General features: G+C 35.5%; 1 protein-coding gene across 1 annotated transcript in view; it reads right to left on the reverse strand.

The window, feature by feature from the left end:
• Positions 1–11,127, reverse strand: part of LOC113095480 (runt-related transcription factor 2-like) — a 23,574-nt gene extending 12,447 nt beyond the window's left edge. The window contains exons 1-3 of the mRNA XM_026261014.1: positions 10,328–11,127; positions 8,736–8,892; positions 4,546–4,650 (exon numbers count right to left, since the gene is read on the reverse strand). Of these exons, the coding sequence (XP_026116799.1) occupies positions 4,546–4,650; positions 8,736–8,892; positions 10,328–10,591 (526 nt within the window). The 5' untranslated portion in view covers positions 10,592–11,127. The remainder of the gene's footprint in view (positions 1–4,545; positions 4,651–8,735; positions 8,893–10,327) is intronic.
• Positions 11,128–23,874: the final 12,747 nt, after the last annotated feature.

Consider the following 23,874-nt stretch of genomic DNA (forward strand, 5'->3'; position numbering starts at 1 on the left):
TCTGTACGGTTTCTTTTAACTTTTCATTTATTGTTGTAGTTATTTTAGCTCCTAAAATTCATTTAAAAAAAAAGTGAAATCTTGCCTTGGCAACTATCAGAATTAAGTTATTATTTTATTTCAGTCAATGTTTATTTCACATAATAAAAATGATTTAATTTTAGTTAATGATGATAACCCTAATTATTATATACTTCTTAAATGATACTTATTATCAAAATAAAAAGTTCTTACTCCAACTATATAATTCTATATTTCCAAACCTCTGAAGGAAATAAACAGGGCGATATGCTAAAACGTTTGTGTTTACACCAACGGAAACAATGTTTGATAGTCATGGCTGTTCTTTTCCTTTATAAAGGAAATAATTGATAAAAACGGAAGATGAATGAGCCGTGTGAGATGAAAGGCCCTCACATCAGAGATGCCCGAGGGTGTTATTAATCCGTAATGAATGAAGATCACAAGTGCATCCAAAACGCTGCTGCCAGATGTGTTAATTGAGACGAGGAGGAAAAGAAGGAAGAAATCAAGAAGCGATATTGTTGGTTTTGCCGCCAGAAGCTTATCTCTGAATACAACAGCTGTGTGCCAGGCAGGTTGGCATGAGCTTCATACAAACACACCAGAGCCGGATCTACAGCAGCGCTCATCAGACTCGGTGTCTCTGCGTATGACGGCGTGAGAGGTAATTAATCACACAAAATGCTAACGCTGCATGTAACAGTCAAAAAAATTTAATTCATAAATTCCATTTATGTTCTCCATTTGGAAATCGATTTTTAGTGATAACCCCTTGACTCTCATGTTGGGTTCAATGCAGCCATAAAATGCTAGTGAGCAGTAGGGTCTAACAACTTCCCCAAAAAGTTGATAATTTTGGTTCTTTCTCGGGGGTATTTTTCCAACTTCGTTAACTCATTCACTCACTCAAAAGAGAAAAAGTCAAAGATTTGTTAAAGGATTTAAGAGGGGTTAAAGACAAACATGGTGTAATGTCAGAGGATTGTTAATCATTGGTATTTGCTATTTTTGATGCAATTATTTCAACTTATTTTTTAAAGAATGGACGGTGGATTTTGTGGGGAAAGACTACATTACCCTGGATTCTGTGAAGATAATTCCACCAATCACAGAGTAACAGCAAGCTCTGCTATTAAACTCTCCTCCAATCAGAGAGTTGCAGTGAGCTCAGCTTTTAAATTACATAAATGTATCACATTTACATAAATCATTTATTATGGAATGATTATGTCATTCCAAATGCTTCATGGGATTGTAGTTCTTTCCCTCGTTAAAGCTGTTCAGTCTTGTACTCTCTTTTTATCAGATTTATTTTGAGTCCAATCAAAGTTCATAATGTGATTCTCCTTGTACAGTAGCTGGTTGGTTTGGTTCATGGCTAATGAACTCTTATACAAAGACTTTTTAAAATAATCCACAAAAGAAAAATGAATGAAACAGTGAAACTGAAAAAGTAGGCAGGCACTATTAACACATTTCTATGCGTTTGCTTAACGGCATGAATCAATTTATGATTTTCCGCTCCCTCTTTAAAAGTTAATGTGATTTTTTTTTCTGTGTAATCATTTAGAAACGTACACTAACAGCATATTTAAAGCCTGCTGTCATATCACGAAAGCTTTGAGTAATTTCACTACCGAAAGCAAAACGGTTTGCATAAAACTTAAGCGTAAGAAACATCTGTCAGTCAGCGTTAACGGCTGACAGAATGCGATGTACTTTTATTAGATTATCCCACCACGAAAGGTCTTCTTGTTAAGAAGTTTGGCCGTAATGTCAGACTGCAACAGACTTGAATATAAACACTTACTAAAGACAAGTCAAGCACGGCGTGTTCCTGGTTCTATTCTCTGCCACATGAAAGTAATTCATGACAGCTTGTGTGTATTTACTGCTCCTGGGGCTCAGTGTGAAAACTCAAATTTGGCAGTGTCTTCAAACAGGTTTTTTTTCAGGTAGTGAGAGCAACTCAGAAGTTGAAGCAAAAGGTGCACACAACTCACAAGTCCAGACATCAACTCAGAGAGAAGCGGCTTTTTCATAATTGAAGTATAACTGGAGCTTTTTGCCAGATCAGGTTCCTCTGAGAGAGAAAACACTGGGCTGTTTCTCTGTTCTGTGACAAGTCTCTGTTCTATTTATCGGTAAAACTTTAAAGTTTTTCTTTTACGTCAGAGAAATATCTCAATGGTTTTTATGAATCTAGGTGATCACATAATTACCCAATATTGATGTACTGTACAAAATGGATTTTGTCTGGAAATATATCCTGAATTCTTTGTAAACCAACCATTGGATTATTCCTTTAATGCATAATGTACATACTGGTACTAGCATACTATTCTTAATGTGCACAGTATGTGAATTGTCTGTATGCATGGAATATCATGGAATATGCATGGAATGCTAGAACGTTAACACTTGATGGCTGCTCTGTCAATTCTTTGTCATCAGTTAGGAACCTAGGTGTGCTATTTGATAGCAATCTTTCCATTGAAAACCATGTTTTTCTAGCATTTGTAAAACTGCAATTTTCCATCTAAATATGCTCTGAATGTCAAAAGCAGAAATGTAAATCCATGCATTCATGACCTCAAGGTTAGACTATTGTAATGCTTTATTGGGTGGTTGTTCTGCACGCTTAGTAAACAAACTACAGCTAGTCCAAAATGCAGCAGCAAGAGTTCTTACTAGAACCAGGAAGTATGACCATATTAGCCCGGTCCGGTCAACACTACACTGACTCCCTATCAAACATCGTATAGATTTTAAAATATTGCTTATTACTTATAAAGCCCTGAATGGTTTAGCAACTCAGTATTTCAATAGGCTCTTGTTACATTATTGTCATCCACGTCCGCTGCGTTCTCAAATCTCAGGCAATTTGAAAAGATCCTTTTCCTATTTGGTGCCTAAACTCTGGAATAACCTACCTAACATTGTTCAGGAGGCAGACACACTCTTGCAGTTTAAATCTAGATTAAAGACCCATCTCTTTAACCTGACTTACACATAACACACTAACTGGGATCACTTCCAATAACATACAATGTACTGGCTACATGGTTAGAAGAATGGCATCTACGCTAATATTAGTCTGTTTCATTGTTATTCCGAGATCAACGTAGCCTCCAGATCCAGTCCAGATGGTGGATCAGCACCTAGAGACGACCCCTACAGACTATGTTTAACTACAATATGTCAACTAGATGTTCCCCAGGGACAGATCCCTTGTTAGACCTTATAATCTCGACGACCATCAGCACAAGATCACTGGAACCAGACAAGTCCTCTGCACAATCTGAACGGTGTTGCAGCGTGGAATTAAAACACACCATGCTAGTTTCATCTGGTCAGAGACGAACTGGCCTCATGACTGAGCTTGGTTTCTCCCAAGGTTTTTTCTCTGTCTTTTTTTGGTTCCTTGCCACTGTCACCTGTGGCTTGCTTAGTTGAGGACACCATGTCTGGCAACATAGTTGACACTAACTGAACTGAACTGAACTGAGAAAACGGACTGTTTCTATTGTCCTCCTTCATTATCAGCACTGCAAAGCTGCTTTGACACAATCTGTATAAAGCGCTGTATAAATAAAGGTGACTTGACTTGACATGAATTCTGAGTTTCCATTTTACAATTTTTCTGCCACGTCTTTTTATCTCACAATTCATATTTATTTTTGCAATTGTGCATTTATATTCCACAATTTTTAGATTATATTTTGCAATTTCTTGCTTATATATAATATAAGTTGCCATTAGTTTTTATTTTTAAAAATATTATCCCATGATTGAAGTAGGCTCTGATACAAAATATTTTTTATTTAACACAAAAAAATGTGGTTTCTAATTTTTATTTAGAAATTGTAAGTGAATTTCACAAATAATTACAAACAAACAACAAGTAATGCATTGAACTGAACAAACATACTTTCTAATTTATTGTGAAATTTACAAGCAATTCCTGAGTGCACATTTTCTTCATCATTTTTTTAAAGTGTAACTATGTTGCATTTTTAATTACATTTAAAAATGTATAGTCACAAAATGTTAAATAGATATTACTTTCTGCTAACATTATTCATGTTTCTCCATCAGCAGCACAGAGCAAACAGCACAGTATGCAGTATGTATTGCGCAGTGTGCTAATATTCCATTGAGAACAAATCCAGAGTGCAGGTCAAAGGTCGAGGGGTTTGTACGGTGCTCGCTCTTAAGAGCACGTTGATGGACAGACACAAGAGGCCAATACAGTAAACATTTTCACAAGTCGAGCGGCCTTGACAGCACGTGTTTGTATTTGCCTCTCGCTAAACACGCCTGCTGCTCCTCAAAGGCCGTCTTTGTGCATCGAGGCGTGCTGAATTCATTTTTAAAACAGTACAGTAACACAATCTATGCATCAATTCATGCATCAGGCTGCACGGACGGGGCGCTGTGCCACGATGCTGCACAACATCATTCATCTCGTTTTGCGTGCGCTAGTCACATGATGTGTGTGATATTTGGGGTGGTACTCACTCCGCGGCTCCCGCGGTCCGTCCACTGTGACCTTTATGGCTCGGTGGTAAGTAGCCACTTGCGGTGGGTTCGTGAATACTGTGATTGTCAGCGTGAAGCTCTTTCCTGCGAAACACAAAAAGGTTCAAACCCGATTAATCCGCTTGACAATGTGTCACATTCATGGCCACGCGTCATTTGCATTTCTCTGCTGGTGACGGTGGGATTTTAACTGCGAGGAACTCGGCCGATTGAAAAGGCCTGGGCGCAATGGAATAATGGAATTAGTTTGGAAAGTGACCCTTGCTGAGCATTGAATTTGTAACTATCAGTTGTTGGACATGACAAATCAGAAATGCATAAAACAGACCATGCTAGAATTCATATAGCGTCCATCCAAGTGGAATAAACTGTACAACAGTGACTTTATAATATTAGTTATAAATAATATTAATATGTAAATATTAAAGCATATGTGAATCATTTAAATATTTGTAATGTTTTGTAAATATATTTAAAGGTATTGTGTACTTATTGCACTTCGGGTTAGATGCTAACTGCATTTCGTTGCCTTGTACCTTGTGCACATGTGCAGTGACAATAAAGCTAATCTAATCTAAAGAAAGATGCTTATTTTGAATTAAATATTTTACTCATATGTATCATATTGATATTAAAGAGATTTGATACTGCTAAAAAAGTAATGCATACATATTTACTAGTGGATCTCTCTTCAGGATTTTTTTAATTAAAGAAAATGACTAAAAATGTTCACTTTTAGACCACTACTGTTGCTTAATTATTTAAGCTTATACATTAACATCACATATGAATCATTTTATAAAGCAACAATACTTTTCATGCACTGGCATTTGGATTTCCTTTTTTAAAACAGCCAAGAATAACCATCGGCAGCTGTGCTGTTATAAGTCGTTGTTCTTTTATGTGTGAACATTTGAGAGTTGGGTGTGAAGGTGAGGTCCTGCGGTCACAGATTTTCATATTATGTGACCTTTCGCTGGCTAACATTTTTCAGATGAAATGTTCGTGAATGTGTTCACGCTAAGTGTTTAGAAAGCTTCCAATTAATTTCAACGCGAGATATTGTTACACTAAAGAGATGACGCTTTCTGTCAGTAGCACACAGGAAATACTAAAATACTTCTAATGAGGCAAACTGAGCAGTAATGTGCAATGCATGCTGTGAAGTCATGCATGACACATTCTCAGAGCCGCGATCTGCAATAAGACAGGAAGAAGTGGGTGGAAACAGGCAGCTACACTTGGCTTAGGCTTCTTACTAGATTATCCATCAAACTGGGATTAATTGACTAATTTTTGCATCATTAGCTATTGTGTTTCTCATGTGCATTTGTGTTTTCTAGAACTGCATCTATTTTTATATTACCAACATTCTTTGATTACATTATGCAAAAATCTTGCTAAAGCATGATTGAACATATAATTAATTAAACAACATTTTATAGTATAATCACTCCCACATTTATGATTTCATGAATTCTTGTACATGCAATGCCGCAAGTCTTGCTAAAGTAATTTGTTTTTCTTTTCTCCCACAGGAATCCGTCCATAAGCCCCCAAAAGCACATTCACAGACCCACCCGAGCCCATCCCAGCGAGCTGATACCAAACACACACGGCTGCGTGGTCCTGCCCAGCTTTAACCAACCCTGGCATCTGCCAGCCATCCAACGGTTGGTGTCCAGCAACTAAAAATATCCTAAATGCTGGCTCATTCAAAAGGGGTTTTCTTTTCAAAATGATTTCCTAAACTGGAAAAAGACAGACTACATCTGAAATGCATAAAGTCCTGATCAACAAAAAACATCCCGCCCTGTCCTAACCGAACCAGCATATCCAAATCCATTCATAAATTAGGGGCGCAATACTTCTGAAAACACAACAGTGTTTCTTCGTAAATCAAGAAACGCAGTTGCTTTCAGTAACTTGAGGCGGGTTATTTTTTCTGCTGTTATTTGTTTGATTGTGGTCGATTTTGTTCTAATCTTCCACATCGCGCCACGTATCGTTTTCCATATCTAATTTCTTTATGCCGTGCTATCTCCTCCCTGACTTCCTCTTCTAGAAACCTAAGCCTGTGAAGGTGTGGGTCTCCATGCGGGCCAAGGCCCTGTTGACTGTGACAGCTGTGAGGAGATAACACGGATGTGCACACATGCACACTGATAGTGTTGAGGGTGTGTGAGGACATGCATTGGTGCAGGAATGCACTGAGACCAGCCGACTGGTCAAGAAACCACCGCATGCACGGCCAATGTCCACTCGGACTGATCACAGATACATTATCAAATGAAACCACTGACCTAAAGAGTTGTAATTGACTTATTTATAAGGTGGATTATTGACAAATTCATGTCCACAAGGACGACTTAACAGTTTTTTTCCCTCATATTTATTCCAAAATCTATCAGCAGCCTTGTCAGTGGATAGTAAAAAATCTCTTTTTATCAAATATTTTTCATGCATTTAGTGTACGATCTGTACATGTTCTGTAAAGCAGTGGTTAACTGATTTCTTTTTTTCTTTTTATTGTCCAAAGTTCATAACAATATATCAACATCTATCAAACAGGATGTCTGATGACCAATGTAATATAAATAAATAAACATATATAAATGTCAAATAAATATCTAAAATGTAAGTAATATATTATTTATATAGACATTGCATATATTGATATATATATCTATATATATAATCATACATAACATTTTAGATATTACTTTTACCATTTATATATATATAATTAAAAATATTTATATATTTTTATCTCATGTTTTTTAGATATAAAAATGTTGCATGTGTCTCATTAATAATTGAAATTAATTAAAGCTAACATTTTATTACATTACACAATATTTACTAATCTATCTATCTACACAGAAGTATAAATAAAAATAATAATAATACTACAAAAATGTAATTTCCCAATGCAGTTCAATCAATGTATTTAACAATGATATAAAAAAACAATGTATAAACATTTTTTATTATTATTAAAATTAACACTGTTTTAAATGCATTATTATTATATATTTATAAATCTTTTCAGATTTTGGAACTAACACTGGCAGAATGGCCACTTCTGTTAATACTGATAAATTTGAAAATAATAACTAAATATCAGACAACATTGATATACATACTGTATCAGCCATCGAGAAGCCCACAGGTGGAGCGCACTTCCCCAAACACCTGGAGCTGTTTTCAAGTGTTTTAGTCTGTTGTTTGTGAGTGCCATGCGAGGGATTCCCTGCTGCACACGTCCGTGCTTCACATTAAGTGCCCGTGTGGATTAGTAGGGCAAGTCTAGACCACAAACCCGAGTATACACAGCCTCCAGCAGCAGACAGACCTCTCCTCTGATCTCACTGTCTGTCCCGGGACGCTTCAAAGGCCTGCGCGCTCAATGCCTTCTTCCGACAGGATCACAAGAGTGGGATTTTGTCTTTGACAATAATTGCAAGCATATCAAAAGCAGCATTCATCCACACATAAGCAGTCTGTGAGCACTTTGAGCCCGCATTCCCGTATTAAAGACTTTTTTTTCCATATGTGTAGGGTGTATGTAACAGAAAAGTACTAGATAGGAAAAGCCAGTGAATGAATTGGAAATACTTTGCAAGTTTTATTTTGCAACGGTTACAGCCTGCTACTCTTTTTTTTTTTTTTTGGTGCAATATGCTTTTTTGGTGCAATATGCTTTTGGTGCAATGTTTGGGAATACTTAAATGACAGTCTTTTTTTTTTTTTTTTGGAAAGCACTCTTATTCTCAACATGGAAGCACTCAAATTGTTGGACGCTGGTGGAAAATAATAATGCGTTTCTGTGGTTCGCTTCCAATTCTGCAGCTCTTTTCAGTATTTCTGTAAGTGAGGAATTTTGGACAGTGTCCTATTGTGTTCATGTAAAACATGCAGTGCATAATTTGCATAATTGCATAAAAAAGGCTACACAGAAGCAATCTATATGCTTCATCAATCCATTTTATCAGACTGTAAATGATGTCAATCCATTTGGATTGTGCACTGCATGCCGAAATGTTATTTCCAACATGTCATTTATTTTAAACAAAATGTCTTGCGTGATTTGACACTTTTTTATGATTAAGCCAAAGCAAACAAAGCGGCCAGTGAAGACTAAATAAAATTAAACTGGAAGTACCAACCTCTTCCACTCCTGCCAACAAATCTCAGGTCGTTGAAACGCGCCACCTGATTCTTCATGACAGCCGAGGCGTTTCGCAGCTCTGCCGAGTAGTTCTCATCATTTCCTGCCATAACCGTCACCACTGTCCCATCGGAAACATCTCCCAGAGCTACAACCTGAACAGAAACGGACACGCTGTGACTGTCCCGCTCTAATTTACCCTGCATTTCACTGCAGTCTCATATTCTGATGAAAACAGGCCTGTGATCCCGATTAGAAGTGACATTATGAAGCAAGTCTGCTGGCCTCATAGGGTTAATAACATGATAAATATATTAAAACCTGCAAATATATCACTACACAGATTTAAATGTGACCTTTTAAATTGTGTATATAAGAATTTCTACTTAAATTGATCAGAAACATCTGGTGAAGTCAGTATACACCAATACTTTAACTTTACTATTGATCCAGCAATGAACAGTGAGCATAGCATCTAAAGCAAATATATTCAATAGACTGAAAAGCCTTAGAACCAAAAATATATAAATTAAAATAAATGTCTAAAAACATTTATGTATTGCCAAAAAGTGTTTTTCTTAAATGCACAAAGGTTGTTTCGTGCTACTTTTTGTTTTCTTTTTCAAAACTTGGATTTTTCTATAACATGCAAATTATACAAGCAACTAAATCTTTTGTTGTTGTTGTTGAGAAAAGCAACAACTTGCAAAAAGGAGGTTTTATTCAGGCAAATATAAGATGTTCAGTGTGAGCAGGAGGGCTCAGATTTACAAGCTCAAATAAATGAACAAATGTATGTTAATAGAACAAGCATGCTATAGATACTAGCTGCAGTCTGTTCGTATGAAATACTCTGTCTTTAGTGAAAGTATTAATAGTTGTGTGTAACTGAAGCCGTGTGATTAAACATGCATGTGTTTGTATCTATGAATAGCTTCAAATCTCTCAGATTTCACTTCTCTCTCTCTCCAGGATTCCTCATTTTAAACATCTGTAACTCCCATACATTAACATCTGATCTGAACATGCTAAAAAAAAAATATTAAATCTATTAAAGCACACCAGTTTATGTGGAAAAGAAACACTGGTAAAACATTATAAACCATATAAAGTCATTACAATAGTAAAAACCCTCCAGATTTAATTTTTTTTGGTTAAAAGTGTTAAAAGCAGTGCTAAAAGTTTAATACGATATGAGATTTAAATAAACCTTGTATACTTGCAAACTGATGCAAGTGATGATTGTGTTTTCATTCCTACTAATATTAAAGTGTATTTTTATGTAATGTAATGTATTTTTAATGCTGACTGGATCTTAAAAGAGATTAAAATCTGAATGGGACCAATTATTCCCTAGTTTAAATTTATAATAAAAATGCATTCGTATATGAAAGAAAAAGGTGTAGCCTACTGATCTATTAAGTTGTAATATGTCAATAAATGAATAGATCACTATATAGTGATAGTGCGTGCACATAGCCAGAACTCTCTCATATAAAGTATAACCATATTCAAATACTGGTCTGTTAAATGTTATATATATATAAAAAAAACTTTCTTAATCACATCTTATTAAACCGTCTTTCTGACCTTGAACGCCACCGGGAGAGTTTTGTTGCACCTCCAGTGGGACGGCAGCACCGAGCACAGAAAGTTGGGGCTGTCCGTCCGCACGAGCTCGGCGGGGTGGTCCGCGATGATCTCCACCATCGTCCGGTTGTCGTGCTGTCGGAGTCTCGGCAGCGCCGCGTTCTGCTCCTGCGGCGCATCGCTCATCTTCCCCGCCACCGGCTGAAGGCTGCTGGACGGCGGACTGAACCTGCGGCTGGTGCTCGGATCTACCGGGATGCGCATCACAACAATGTCAGCAAAGGTAAGGGCACTTCAAACCAGCACCAAAGTTTGTGTGTTCGATTAAAAACAAGCAGATGGTCTCTAGTATAGAAAGTCTGCTAGGCGCTTTCCAGAAAGCGATAAAGATGCTCGGTTCCCCTCCGGCTTTACGCGCGAGCTCTACAGGCGAATCTCGTGGAAATAAACGCAAGGGAGCTCCTAGTTACGCTCAGAGGAACCACCGACATAATTAACAAGGAGATCTTGCTTCTCCTTTGCGTTAACAAGCGTCAAAATCGGGAATAAAACCGAGTCGCTTCGCATTACGCGCGGAGCAAGAGTTCTCTTCAACGCGCTTCTTAAAACGTACCACCATATAAGAAGTGAAACAAAAAAAAAGTTAGCAAAAGTCCTTAAGAGCTTTCTTTCTCCATGCAGAGACTTTGTGAAGGGTTAAAAAGGTGATTCCGAAGGTTGTGGTTAGAAAGATGGAAAGCCGCAGTGTTTTGTCTCGTTGTGTGGTTTGTCTTAGGAGGCAGGGACTTGGGTGAGCTCAGGTTTTTTGTGGTTTATATATAAATGCAGAAGCAGGAGGATTATTATGCTGATGAGTCTTGAGCACGTCATTGTCTCCAAGCACCATTTCATGGCATCAAAATAAATGAGCAGTTCAGTTATTTGATATTCCCTTCTCTTACCAAAGCAATGCATTAAATACACACAGAGACAATATACACATTTGTGACTGAATAGGCTTAACATGTTAAGATCAAGTAAATACGTTCCAAGTTCAATGAGGATACACACAACGAATTTGAGCATTTATTAAGCAAACTATTCAACAATATGCTACAGAGAGTTTTCTTTCACTGTTCGCTAATACTGAGAGATATAAAGGCTCATAAAGAGACATAAACACCACTCATCCAAACTAGACAGAGAGCAAACAAGCGAAGAGAAGTGACTCATTTCCTATTTCTAAAGACAGATAAGGAGTCCGAGCTAAAGTTAATATTATACAAGATCAGACAACAACAATATCATTCAAGTATATTGAACTAATTTAAGTCTCTCCCTTCATTCACCCTTCTAAATTATGACCCTTTATAGAAAGTCAGGCAGTAACATGATAAAAACGATACACATATTAATATTAAATACTACTAATAAAGTAATTTTAAATAATTTTAATCATACTTATATTTTCATTTTTTTTCGAAATGTGGCTAATACTCAATTATGTTAATATTTTAAGAGTGTATTAATGATATAATTATAATTTAAAAAAAAAGTTTTTTCTAATGTTTTTTTTAACTGAGTGAATCTCAAAAGCTCTTTTGGTGGCGCTCTTTAACGTTTAAATTCGTCTTTTATTATGCGACGAGTGCAAACTCAGAACTACAGCAGCGCTCGCTTGCCACCGCAGTCTATTGCGTTATATAACCGTAAAAAACTCCACTACCCACAATCCCTGGCAGAGCCGCGTGACGTCAAATAGACACGCGCTGACCGTTGTGTTTACATCAGAGACAAGTGCCTCGCAGTTTGAAAGAGCACATGTGGATGGATTGAATAATTCATAACGTAAGGTAAAAATGTTCAGTTAACCTACTTAAACGTGTGAGGTTACAGTTCAGTTCTGGCCATTTTTTTATTCAGTTTAAACGTCAACCGAAAGCGAGACTTGAAAGCTCTGTCTGTTCGGTTCGAGTCACTGTTGTTTTTATTTTATAAAGTGTGTTATAAACAGTACCACAAACATCATTATGCCTTTAATAACGTTGAATCTTTTCATTTGAAATACTTTTAGCTGTTTGGATTCTTTACAATGCAAAGTTGTTACAGTAAATAGCTTTCATGTAACGTCTTGTAACATTACAACGGCATGCTAAGCCAAATGACCTAGCGGAATGCTCATTAAACATGCTAAATGTTTGTTCAAAATCATAATAAGATGGAAAAAATAGCAGATTTCTTATTGTAAAGTCCCATGTGCCTGTATTAGTTGAGGGTTAATACTCTTTTCTTCCTCCACAGTCAATTCTGTGTTTCATTCTGGGAGGAAAAAAAGGAAAAAATTACAGACTTTCCCTCATGTGTATTGTTTGTAAAACCTTGGCTGTTTGAAAGACTAGGAAGAGTGATTTCAGCATTCGACATGAAGTCTGACTCTGTGGAAACTTCACACACACACACCCACACACACACACACACAGAGAGAGACAGAGACACACTCACTCACACACAGATGATGGAGATTTGAACGTGTGAGCCATTTCTCCTCCTTCCTGTCCAAGCACACGTCCAAGAGCCTTTAATCGACACGTTTCGGTGTGAGAGAAATGGATTTCGCTTGATTTTACAGACGCAGGCAGCCGCTGCTGTGTGTGGCGAGGATGGAGGAGGGAAATAAAACATCCAATGGCTCTGAATCGCATTTGCCACTTCATTAGGGCCTCGAGAAAGACGCACTATTAAGTTACATTTCCTTCTTCGGTGACTGCGAGCGCCAAATATGTTTCTGATTTTCCCCCAGTTATGATGATGATGGTCTGTAAATTTATGAGACGGCTGAGTTGGGGTAATTGTAATTAATGAAAAATATAGTCGAATATATATTGAAACGGCATGCGGCGGAAGGTTGGAGTTTGGAGTTGTCTTGGATGAAGAAGAAATAAATATGTTGGAGGTCTTTGAATGCTGATATTTGTGGGCTGTAGTAAAAGACTCCTTCCTCAAATAATTTTATGTCACTTAGATTCATCCATATTTACACGCTGTAGGACTACTGCTCTTGGCAGAATCGACGAAAATAAATCTCATGCCCGCGACTAAATGAGTAAATTAACTAGGCGTCTGTAGAAACGACAAAAAAGACGTGGAAGCTACATAAAAGTCCTGACTATTTAATTACACAGAGGAAAATGCAATAAATAGAAAGGCTCCCTTTTCTGTTCTTTCAAAGCCTTTTGCATGTTGAAGTAATCTTGATTCATTTGCCACATCTGAATTCGTTTTGCCCAGTATGGCGACCATCTGCCTTCACCAGTCAAAGCAAAAGCTTTATCTTTCATCCAACAGAGGGGGCGAAAACAGAAGGAAATTTTACGCTGGGATGTGTTTATTGAAGAAAAAGGCCCTGCTTTTGCTTTGGTGACACTTTGGAACATTTAGCCTCATGTCGCTCCGAGACAGAATTAAGATTTATATTGGCTCTGATTAAAGGAGAGCTTCGCTGAAATATGACAATTCGGCTTTCGTTTATTAACCTTCATGTCGTTCCAAACCCAAATGATGTTGTCATTCTTGTGGGACACGGGAAAATACATTTTGAAAAATGTCCTGGGTGCTCTTTGAAGCCATTTGGGACGTATGATGTCAAACTCCAAAAATGATGAAAGTTATTCTGTATGATCTGTATTTTGAGTCTTTTGAAGCCTTATGACAAGACTATGCTTTGAAATCTCATTCTCCAGTTTCAAACATGAGCATTATTGAGATTCGAGAGCTGTATTTATTTTTTTTTTTTTGTGAACTGGTTATAATTTATATAGGCTACTACAATTTATACAAAATTCACAGAAAGTTTAAATATTTAACATTTATTGTTATTTTGAACGGAGTATAAATTGATTGTTTATTAAATTATACTAAAAGTATAATATTAATACTAATTATTAACATTATTATTGTAAATGTATTTTTTTATTTTATTTTTATCTGTATTGTTGTTGATTTTTCGCAATTATAAGTGTAAATTTCTTTTTATTTTTTAGGTAAAAAGTTTAAATATTTGATATTTTGTGAGTTTAACTTGTATAATCAATTTATACTGAAAAGTCTTAATATTTAATATTTTGTATTATTTGAAATAATGTAATCTATCTATATTGTTAGATATTGTGTGTATAATGGTTAAACTGTATAATCAAATACTATGTAAGTTTCACAGAAAGTATTAAATGTTCATGTTATTTAATGAATAATGAAATGTGTAAACTTGTATATGTAATTTATAAAAAAAATTCAGTGTATTTAATATTATTAATTTTTAAAATGAGTGCCCATTGTACACAATTTATACAAAAAAATTCACAAAATATATACACATTTTATATACATCTTTATATTTATAAAGATATTGTATTGTATATTGTATTGTGCTGTATTTTGAGTCTTCTAAAGCTGTACGACAAGCCTAAAATCTCTTAGATTTTTCAAACTGCATATTCAAACTGATGTCGCTTTGGTTTGACATTAAGAAAAGGAGCGTCCACCTGTGAGATTTGATAGTCTGATGCTGGAGGAAGGCTGTGGGTTCTGAGTCTCTCACGCCGGATTAAGGTTCAAACAGACCAAGGGTTTGTTCAAATAAAGCTGGTGGTCCGTGACGATGTACCTGCCCGTGATTCCAAATGGAAATCTCTGCACACATTTGAATTTGACAAGCTCCATTTCTGGGTTTGTGTCAGCATCCTGTTAATTTGTTTTCTTTGTATTAAAGTAAGTCTAACTGCGAACTGTGCAGATAGCTGTGTGATGAATGTTAACTGCTCGACGACGTGCTCTGATAGTTCAGAAAAAGTCAGATAATGAGCAAATAATAGGCTAGTATATGAACGATGTATGCTGAGTCTCATAATGCCAATATATTTAATTTATCCGATTAATAAACCCAGCCTCCAAGTTTCTACAAACAGCCTTATCAATGGATAGAGCAGATTTCAGGTTTCAAATATTAATATTATTGTTATTTATTTATTTTATATATATATATATATTTGGTATTTTAACATTTAAATATTTATATATATATTTATATAATTTTGTATATATTTTGTGTATTATGTGGAGATATATATAATTCTTTTTTTATTTTTATTTTTATTTTTTTTTTAATTATTATTTTAAATGTATAAGTTTGAGTCCACATTTGGAGATCTAGGACTCAAAGTTAAATTTAAACTTAAAAATGGTAGGATAAAGTTTTAAGATTAAAAGAAAAAAGTATGAATTTCTGGCATATAATAAATATTTTTAGGTCACTAATCAGTTTTTATCTAAAATGTCATCAGAATTTTAAAATACATATTGGTCGACTATTACTGAAACGCTTTTAGTGGGTAATTTTATATATTTGACCCTTACATGGAAATGAATTTAAATGCTTTTTTGTATGTTTAGTTTAGATTCAGTGCTTAATGTTAATATATGTACTGATCAAACATTTGGTAAATACTAGACAAACACAGACTTTAAACTCGTCTGCTGTTCCCTTTGAACTAAAAGAAACATTTTCAGTCATTGTTTACAGTAGTTTAATCAGCATTGCTTTGGGCATTAAAAATAATTCAGTCTCGCATGTTTAAAGGCTAAATCTCTCTCTCTCTGAGCGGCGTTTGTCATTGATTCCGGTTGAACGTGTCCGGCTCTGAACATGTGGTGTGTTTCCCGTCCTGTCGCTGGACGCATCAGGAAGCGTTTTGCATGTGAAGTGGCTTTCTAATTGCTTAGGCTTTGAGTGTGTGTGTGTGTTACAGATGAGCAACAGTGCTGCGAGTCCAATGGCAGCCAGCAGCAGCAGCAGCACCGCGGCCGGACGCACATCCGGAAAGACCACCAGCTTCATCCCTGAGCTCCAGAGCATGATGTAAGTCCAGGAGTTTTCCTGTCTAAACTTATTCAAAAAACTCTGAGGTGTTCCAACCGATGGTAACAACTGATTAACATATTCATATGCCATTTACATATTGCTCCAAGATAATTTAGAGAAGAATTGGTCTAGAACAATTGACTTTTCATATGTTAACGCATTTAAACACTTGTGTCTCAAGTATAGTCATATGATTTGGAATTAACTGTATAAAACGTGGAATGTCACGGAATGTTGAGTGAATATCATCATACGATCCCCACAGAAAGTTCATGACAACATTTCAAAATAAGAGTTGGGTTTAACGTGAAGAAATTGTGACATAAAGAACATTACAGTAGAATGTACTTCCCAAAGTAATAAAAATTATTACAACTTTTAAAGATATCACATAATTTTCCTATATGTTGTAATTTTACCAGTAAACCTGCTGTAGTGCAGCATTTATTTATTTATTGCAAAAATATAAAAGGAATTATTTAAACAAATCTAGTCCAGAAACTGAACAGAAAAAAATGTGGAAGTAAAAAAAGAATTTGGGAAAAATAAAGTTACACACACACACACACACAAAAAACACTTAAAAAATATTTTTATGTTCCAATTTTAATAAATATTTTGGTTGATAAATTATGATCTCATTAAATAAGCCATGCTTTTTGAATACTAACATTTATTTAAACCATTAAAACACAGGGCCCTACTCAAGTCATCGCTACAAACCTTCATGCAGCATTAATCATTTTCTAAAGCGCCGGTGATGCAGGTCTGGATTTGCCATCATCAGCTGAAGAGCACTTTATAATTTACTAAAGTATCACTTATTATTTCATCTTTCAGAAATAAAGAGGGTTTGCTCAGTGGAAAGCACGTCAGTGATTGCGGTTCTGTTGATGTACTTCGGCACACGACCGTATTTTCATCAGAAGCCCTGTTTTTCCGTCAAAATCCTTAAGTGTAGTTGATCTTGGAATGAATAATATTAAGCTCAATCTATAAAGCGAGCGTCCAGGTCTACAAAACTGCTTCACCGAAAGCACAAAGGAGTCATAAAGTACATTTACATGCCGAACCATTGACTTCCCTCCAACTGAGCGTTTGCGGTTTGACCTAGTGAGAGATATTCTTTAGGAAAAGCCACAGTGAAATTCATCCTGTCGTTCTGCTTTGAATCCCACCTGAGGAGACCTTCAGACTCATGCAAATCACAACAACAGTGTTTTCCTGTCTGTTTACCTCGTGTGGTGTGATGATACGGAAATACACGCCAGCTTTTGTAGAAAAATGAAATAAAGCCTCCTATTTTTGTTTAGCCTGAGAAGTCAAAACCAGAGACAATAGCTGCTCAACAGGGGTTTTTATGAACTTATGTTATGTACACAAACTTATATCCTGTAATGATGATCCCTGCCAAGATGAAAAATATCACTGTAAGGAATATCTCTTGGTTTTAACAGCTTATTTGGCCTGTACAGATGCCTTAAATGATGGTGCACTTCTCTTATTTTGTTGTTGTTGTTGTTGTTTTGAGTCTTGAATACGAAATGCTCCATGCCTGTTGAATCTCACGTCTTTAACTGCACACACTCCTGTCGTTTTAGATGTTCTTTTGGTCTAAAAAGATGATCACACGACCCTGCAACTCCCCAAATGGCTCCGGTTTGCAGTCTTGTATTTTCGAAAGACATTTAATTATAGCTTGCAGTCAAAGGCATTTTTGATGGAGACTAAATGGCCTCCAATTGCAAAGACTTTCTTCCTCCTTTGGCAGGATGATATGGAGATATTATATTCCAGCGTCTAACAATCTGTTGCATTCGTCTGTGTCAAACTGCACGCTTGTTGTCAACGACGTGCTTTAGTGATTTGCAGCTGAAATTGAAGTGTAAGAATTGCACGAGGAAGGGGAAAATAGGGGGGTTTGAATAAAGTCAGTCGGGCATCTGTGAATGCGTACTATAAAACAGACTCTCTGTTTTTGACTCCGTCTGCTCTGGGCACGCCGGCCGTCTGGAAAAGTGAGGGAGGAAAATGTAAAGACAGTTTCCTCTGCCGCCTCTTGCCGTGACTGTCTGCCGCCCCGTGCCTTCACGGAGGTCTCTAATTGAGATCACTTGTACTTATAAATGGTAGGAAGTTTTGTGGTTCAATGAGAGGAGCATTAGAAGCGTAGTGTGTGCCTCTTAAAATTAAAACGAGGCTACCGTTTAACTTTCTTAATCAGCTAAATACGTCCCTCTCGAGGCATTTTTCTGCTTTTTCATCTTAATAGAGTTGTTTTTAATAGTGGCAGACCAATATGGGGTTTTCAGTGGCAGATCCTGATGTCTAAAGAGCAGGCTGGGTGGTATTATTGTGCTGAAAAGTAATATAAAGCATTTTAATGAAGGCACACAGAATTGCAAAATTTAAATAAAAACACAAAAAAGTGCATATTCGTGCATTGGAAGGTTTAAAATGGTAAAATATCATTTAATTAGATAAGATGTTAAGCCCACTTGGCTGACTAATATTTTTAATGGCTCATAAGATACTATTATAGATTAATTAGCCTTGCCAATACTGTTATTAGTACAATTAAGCACATTTTCATCCTGAATTATCTTATTACTGTAATGCAGAAAACTATTCTCATTACTGTTATTTTAGGATCATTGTTACCATTATAGATTTTAATCATGTTTTTATTTTTTACAATTTGTGTGTTCGTTTAAATTTTATTTAGTTTTAGAAAAAAAAATTATTTGTGTATTTTAATATTATTATATTCTTTTGTAATTTTTTTTTTTGTACATTTGTTGTTTTCGTACTACCAAGTTCAACTGATTGAAAATGAGAAATGTTCCCTTGCCATTTAGCTTTTCTAAAAAGATAATGCATTTCTCTCCATGCATTTTCTGCTTTTTCATCTTAACGGAGTCATTTTTAATAGTGGCAGACCAATATGGGTTTAAATTTTAATTGCAAATTTAAGGGGTAAAAAGTGCATTATCAGTTTTGCAAAGAATTTGATTTGATTTCTATTTTGTAAGTGTTAAAATAGCCAAATAACACTTAGAGAGGTGGCTATATGTCCCCTTGGTAAGTTAATATTTGTATTAAATCATAAGATAATATTGTAAATTAATTAGCCTTACATTTCTTGACAGCACATTTTCATTCATTAATTTTCTTAGCACTATATTGGCAGACAATTGCCTTCTCATTACTTTAATGCAGAGCAATATGGGGTTGCACATTTCGCAAATTAATTGCAAATTTAAGAGGTAAAAAGTGCATTATCAGTTTGCAAATAATTTGATTTGATTTCTATTTTGTAAGTGTTAAAATAGCCCAAATATCACTTAATTAGCCAAGTGACTATATACCCCCTTGGTTAATTAATATTTGTATTAACTAATAATATTGTAAATTAATTAGCCTTGCATCTCTTTGACAGCACATTTTCATTCATTCAGTCATTTTCTTGGCAATTTTCTGCATTATATAGTACTTTTCATTACTTTAATGCAGAGCAATATGGGGTTGCACATGTTGCAAATTAATTGCAAATTTAAATGAAACATATAAAAGGAGAAAAAACTCCATCATCGGTTTCCAAAGTATTTTGCATTTTGCATAACCACTTGGCCGAGCAATTTTTCTTTTTCATAAGATAATAAGCCTTGCCAGTAAATTTCTTGACAGTCTATCACAATACTAAAAACAGTTTGGTGTAAAAACAATTTTCACTTGGAAATTTCACAATCACTTAATCGGCTGAAATTGATCGGCCCAAGCTAATATTGTAATTTAAATAACTTTGCCTATACTTTCCTTGACAGTCTGTTATGAACACATTTAACTGTTGTTTTGTCATCCTCTGTCATTTTATGAGCAGAATCTTTTTGAAATGACAACATGACCATGATTATAGTGTGGTCAGTAAAGGTGATGTCTGCAGCGGTGCACGCTAAATTACACCTTCGCTGGGATTGTTTTTGTGAAAGCATCTTGTTACAAAAACAGTGCTGACCGCAGAGGTGTTTTTAGTGCTCTGACATGTTGCTAATCTGCTGCTTGACAGCAAAGATGGCATAAATGACTTCTCCATTGCAGTCTGAAGCATTATACGAAGAAATGCATTTTGTTAATATGCTTCCAATCGTGTGTTAGAAAGAGTGCTTGCTTTAATTTCCATGAGACAAGATTAGGTGCTAAAGATAATACAGACGGTTTAATATGGCCAGTGTCCTGCTATTCGCCTCTCTGTGGGTTCGACAGCCCTTCATCTTCCTCTCTCAAAACCTCCGGCCAGTTAAAACACATTCATTGCACTGCACTAAGGTTAAGCAGTGTCTGTAATGATGGATGATTTTGTAGCCAGAAAACGAGAAAGGATCTGACACCGAACACCAGAGCTGAGCTTCACCCGTCTAGAATCTGAAAAGTAGACTAAAACGTCATTACTGCGTTTATTATTAAGTGTGGGTGGGGAAAAATAATATTAAACAATCGAATTCCAGTGGATAATGTCCCACCCTTCATTATTTCCCACTGATATTTAGCTTTATTTATAGCGCGTTTACTTTGTGCAATGCGATCCATCGCCATCAGATACTGATTCACTGTCAGCTTCAGTCGAACAAATAAACATGAATGGCAAATTAAACAAACAAGCCAAAAACAAATCATATGCTACTGGTGGGATTCATTCGGAGAGATTTGTCTGTCTTCAGTCTGAGCTCATATTCACTGTGGGTTTTATCAACGGATGCTCTCCGACTGCTTCCCTTTAACTGACTCAAGTGTATCATGGCCTGTGGTTGTAACCTGATCAAAGCCAGTCCTCCGTGAACTCCAGGGTTCATCACTGAAGACTGCATCATTTTTTTCTATTAAAGTGATTTGAAATCCCATTTTTGTGGCGTCATTCAGTTTCAGTCCATATTACCATGTTGGCAAGAGTGTTTAAAAACACCTGAAGTCCTCATTCAGTTTCAGTCCATTTTGCTTTATGAATTTTAGCACCTATTTTATTTTGCCGCAATTATTTGTGGCACGGTGTTAGTACTACTTTACTCCGAAAAAACCCACACCAGCATTTTTGTGGCTTGCAAGTCCTGTCTGTTTTTTCTTTTTATACTGCAGTTTCAAGAAGGCTACAGTATGAGCTAGATTTTGAAATGCATTGCTTAAATATTGAAATGGGCTGCATTGAGGGAAATTTTTACAGTGTTGAACTAATGATGTTAATGCATAAGTGAGACTTCTAATGCCTCTGAAACCCATTGCATGTCTATACGCTGTTTTTGAAAGACGTATTGTTAATTAAGTGTGACGTATTTTGTGTTTTTGCCTTACTATCTGTAATTAGTGGCCTTGAGTAGAGAACCGTACAGCCGTGAGCTGTTTGTAATGTTAGTCCATTTATTATGACACACTGTGTAATTGCTTTTGTTCAAACTCACATACATGCACAGACTTTTGCTCTAACTGTTGTTATTTCTGACATGTTTTTCTTGTTTACTTAATGGTTAGCAAGTTAATATTGTGAGTAAGTACTGTTGAAAACAGCAAAACCGTTTACATCACTCTTCAAAAGTTTGAAATTAATACATTTATTTAGGATGCATGAAAAAGCGAAAATGACTGTAACAACATTTAAAATGTAATAAAAGATTCAAATTCAAACAAATGCTGTTTTTTGAAATTCATATTTCTAAAGGAATCCGAAAAAAACAAAACAATGAATGGTTTCCACAAAAATATAGAAAAAATGTATTCAACTGTTTTCAAAATTGATAATAATGATAAATTATTGAGTATAAAGTCAGCATTTAAGAATGATTTCTTTATGATCACATGACACTGGAGACTGGAATAATGATGCTCAAACTTCAGCTGCACATCACATGAATAAATGTAATTTATATTATAATAAATTATAATATTATTTCACAATATTATTGATTATTCTGTATTTTCGATCAAATAAATGCAGCCTTGGTGAAGATTCGAAAAATTGAACCCGACCCCAAACATTTGAATGGTAGCAGTGTGTATCAAAGACTGTTTTTATCTTTTTTTTTTTTTTAGACATGGAAAATGCTAGAACTATGGTATTCTTTGAAGTTTTTTGGAGTATATTGGATACTTTATACTCTGAAATGCTTACAAAGCACCACAGTATGACCATTTGTACCATGACATGAGATGATACTAACTTGGCTGACATTTTTTTTGGGAGTTTGCAGCAGGATTTCTTTCATTTATATAATGACCATTGTGAAATAAATCTTCATTGAAAGGGTCATATAATATCTGGGAGCAAAACACAATCATATTTTATAGTCAGGAAAAAGTTGCTGATGGAAAAGCCATTTATATGTCTTTGTGGGAACGTAATGAGACTGAGTGAATGTAGCACTTTAATTTACTCCCAACAGTTAGGTGAACGTCAGCCACTTAGTGTAATTAAATACGGCATTAAGATTCAGAGCTGTCAGGAAGCGTCGAGTGGCATTTCCAGGTGCGACGGCCCACTGTCCTCTCTCAGCATTTAACTGCATTTACAGCGATCCACTACAGGACCTGGGTGAAACCAAGGGCCGTTGACTAGCAACCTGTAGGCATTTGTCTAATTCGGGCTTCTGTCTCCTGGGCTGCAGCCTGTATAAAACCCTCTTTGCTTTCAAGGCCCCTCGAATGTTTTCGTAAACTTGGATGGAGACGAGTCGCATTGGAAGCAAACATCAGTAATGAGCTGGCACACAGACTCTCTGGTTAACCAGACTGTAATTTGGGGACTGAAAAGAACCTCTCATCACTATTGAGTATTTGTTTACCACTGTTTAACTCTAGTGTTTCTGCACAGAGCCTCTTTCTGAAAGACGCTTTAACTGTTGCTGTTCTGATCTGATTGTACTGGACGTGGAATGACCATGTAGTTATGTAGAGATGGCTTTACATTAAATATGCAGTTTCTATCATAGGCTCTGTTCTAAAATATTGTGAGCCCTCTTCTCTGCATATCCTAAATATAAAGGCAGCATTCTAATTGAAACTGAATATTTTAAATGATCGTGTTAAGTGATTTAGGGCATTCTACATAATATACGGAGCAACTTTGGGTACATAGCGCACAAAGAATTCAAGTTTGGTGTTAGATGTTCCTAAACGAATGATACAATACAGGTTAAAAATGTGCTTCACTCAAATAGTGCGCAAGAAATACTATTTTTTCTTTTCATTAAGTTGGACAATTTATATTATATATATATAATTATATATATTATATATTATAATATATATATATATATATATATATATATATATATATATATTATATATTTTTTTTTTTTTTTTGGTTCTGAATGAATTCCCAATATTTACTACCTTTCCAAAGCCTGTAAGTTTTTTTTAATTTATTAATTATAATTTTTTAATTAGCAAGGATGCATTTAATCGATCATAAACATTTAATAATTTTACAAAGGGTTTTATTTTCAATTTTCTTTTCAACTTTTAATAAAAAAAAAAAAAAATTTTTAAATCAATTTTATTATTTTAAATTGCTGCAATAGATCACAATATCATTTATCTATTTTTTTTTTTTAATCAAACGGAGCCCTGGTGAGCATAAGAGACTTCTTATTAATAAAAAAAAAAA

Source organism: Carassius auratus, unplaced genomic scaffold, assembly GCF_003368295.1.
Source record: "Carassius auratus strain Wakin unplaced genomic scaffold, ASM336829v1 scaf_tig00215745, whole genome shotgun sequence".
Classification (NCBI taxonomy): Eukaryota; Metazoa; Chordata; class Actinopteri; order Cypriniformes; family Cyprinidae; genus Carassius; species Carassius auratus.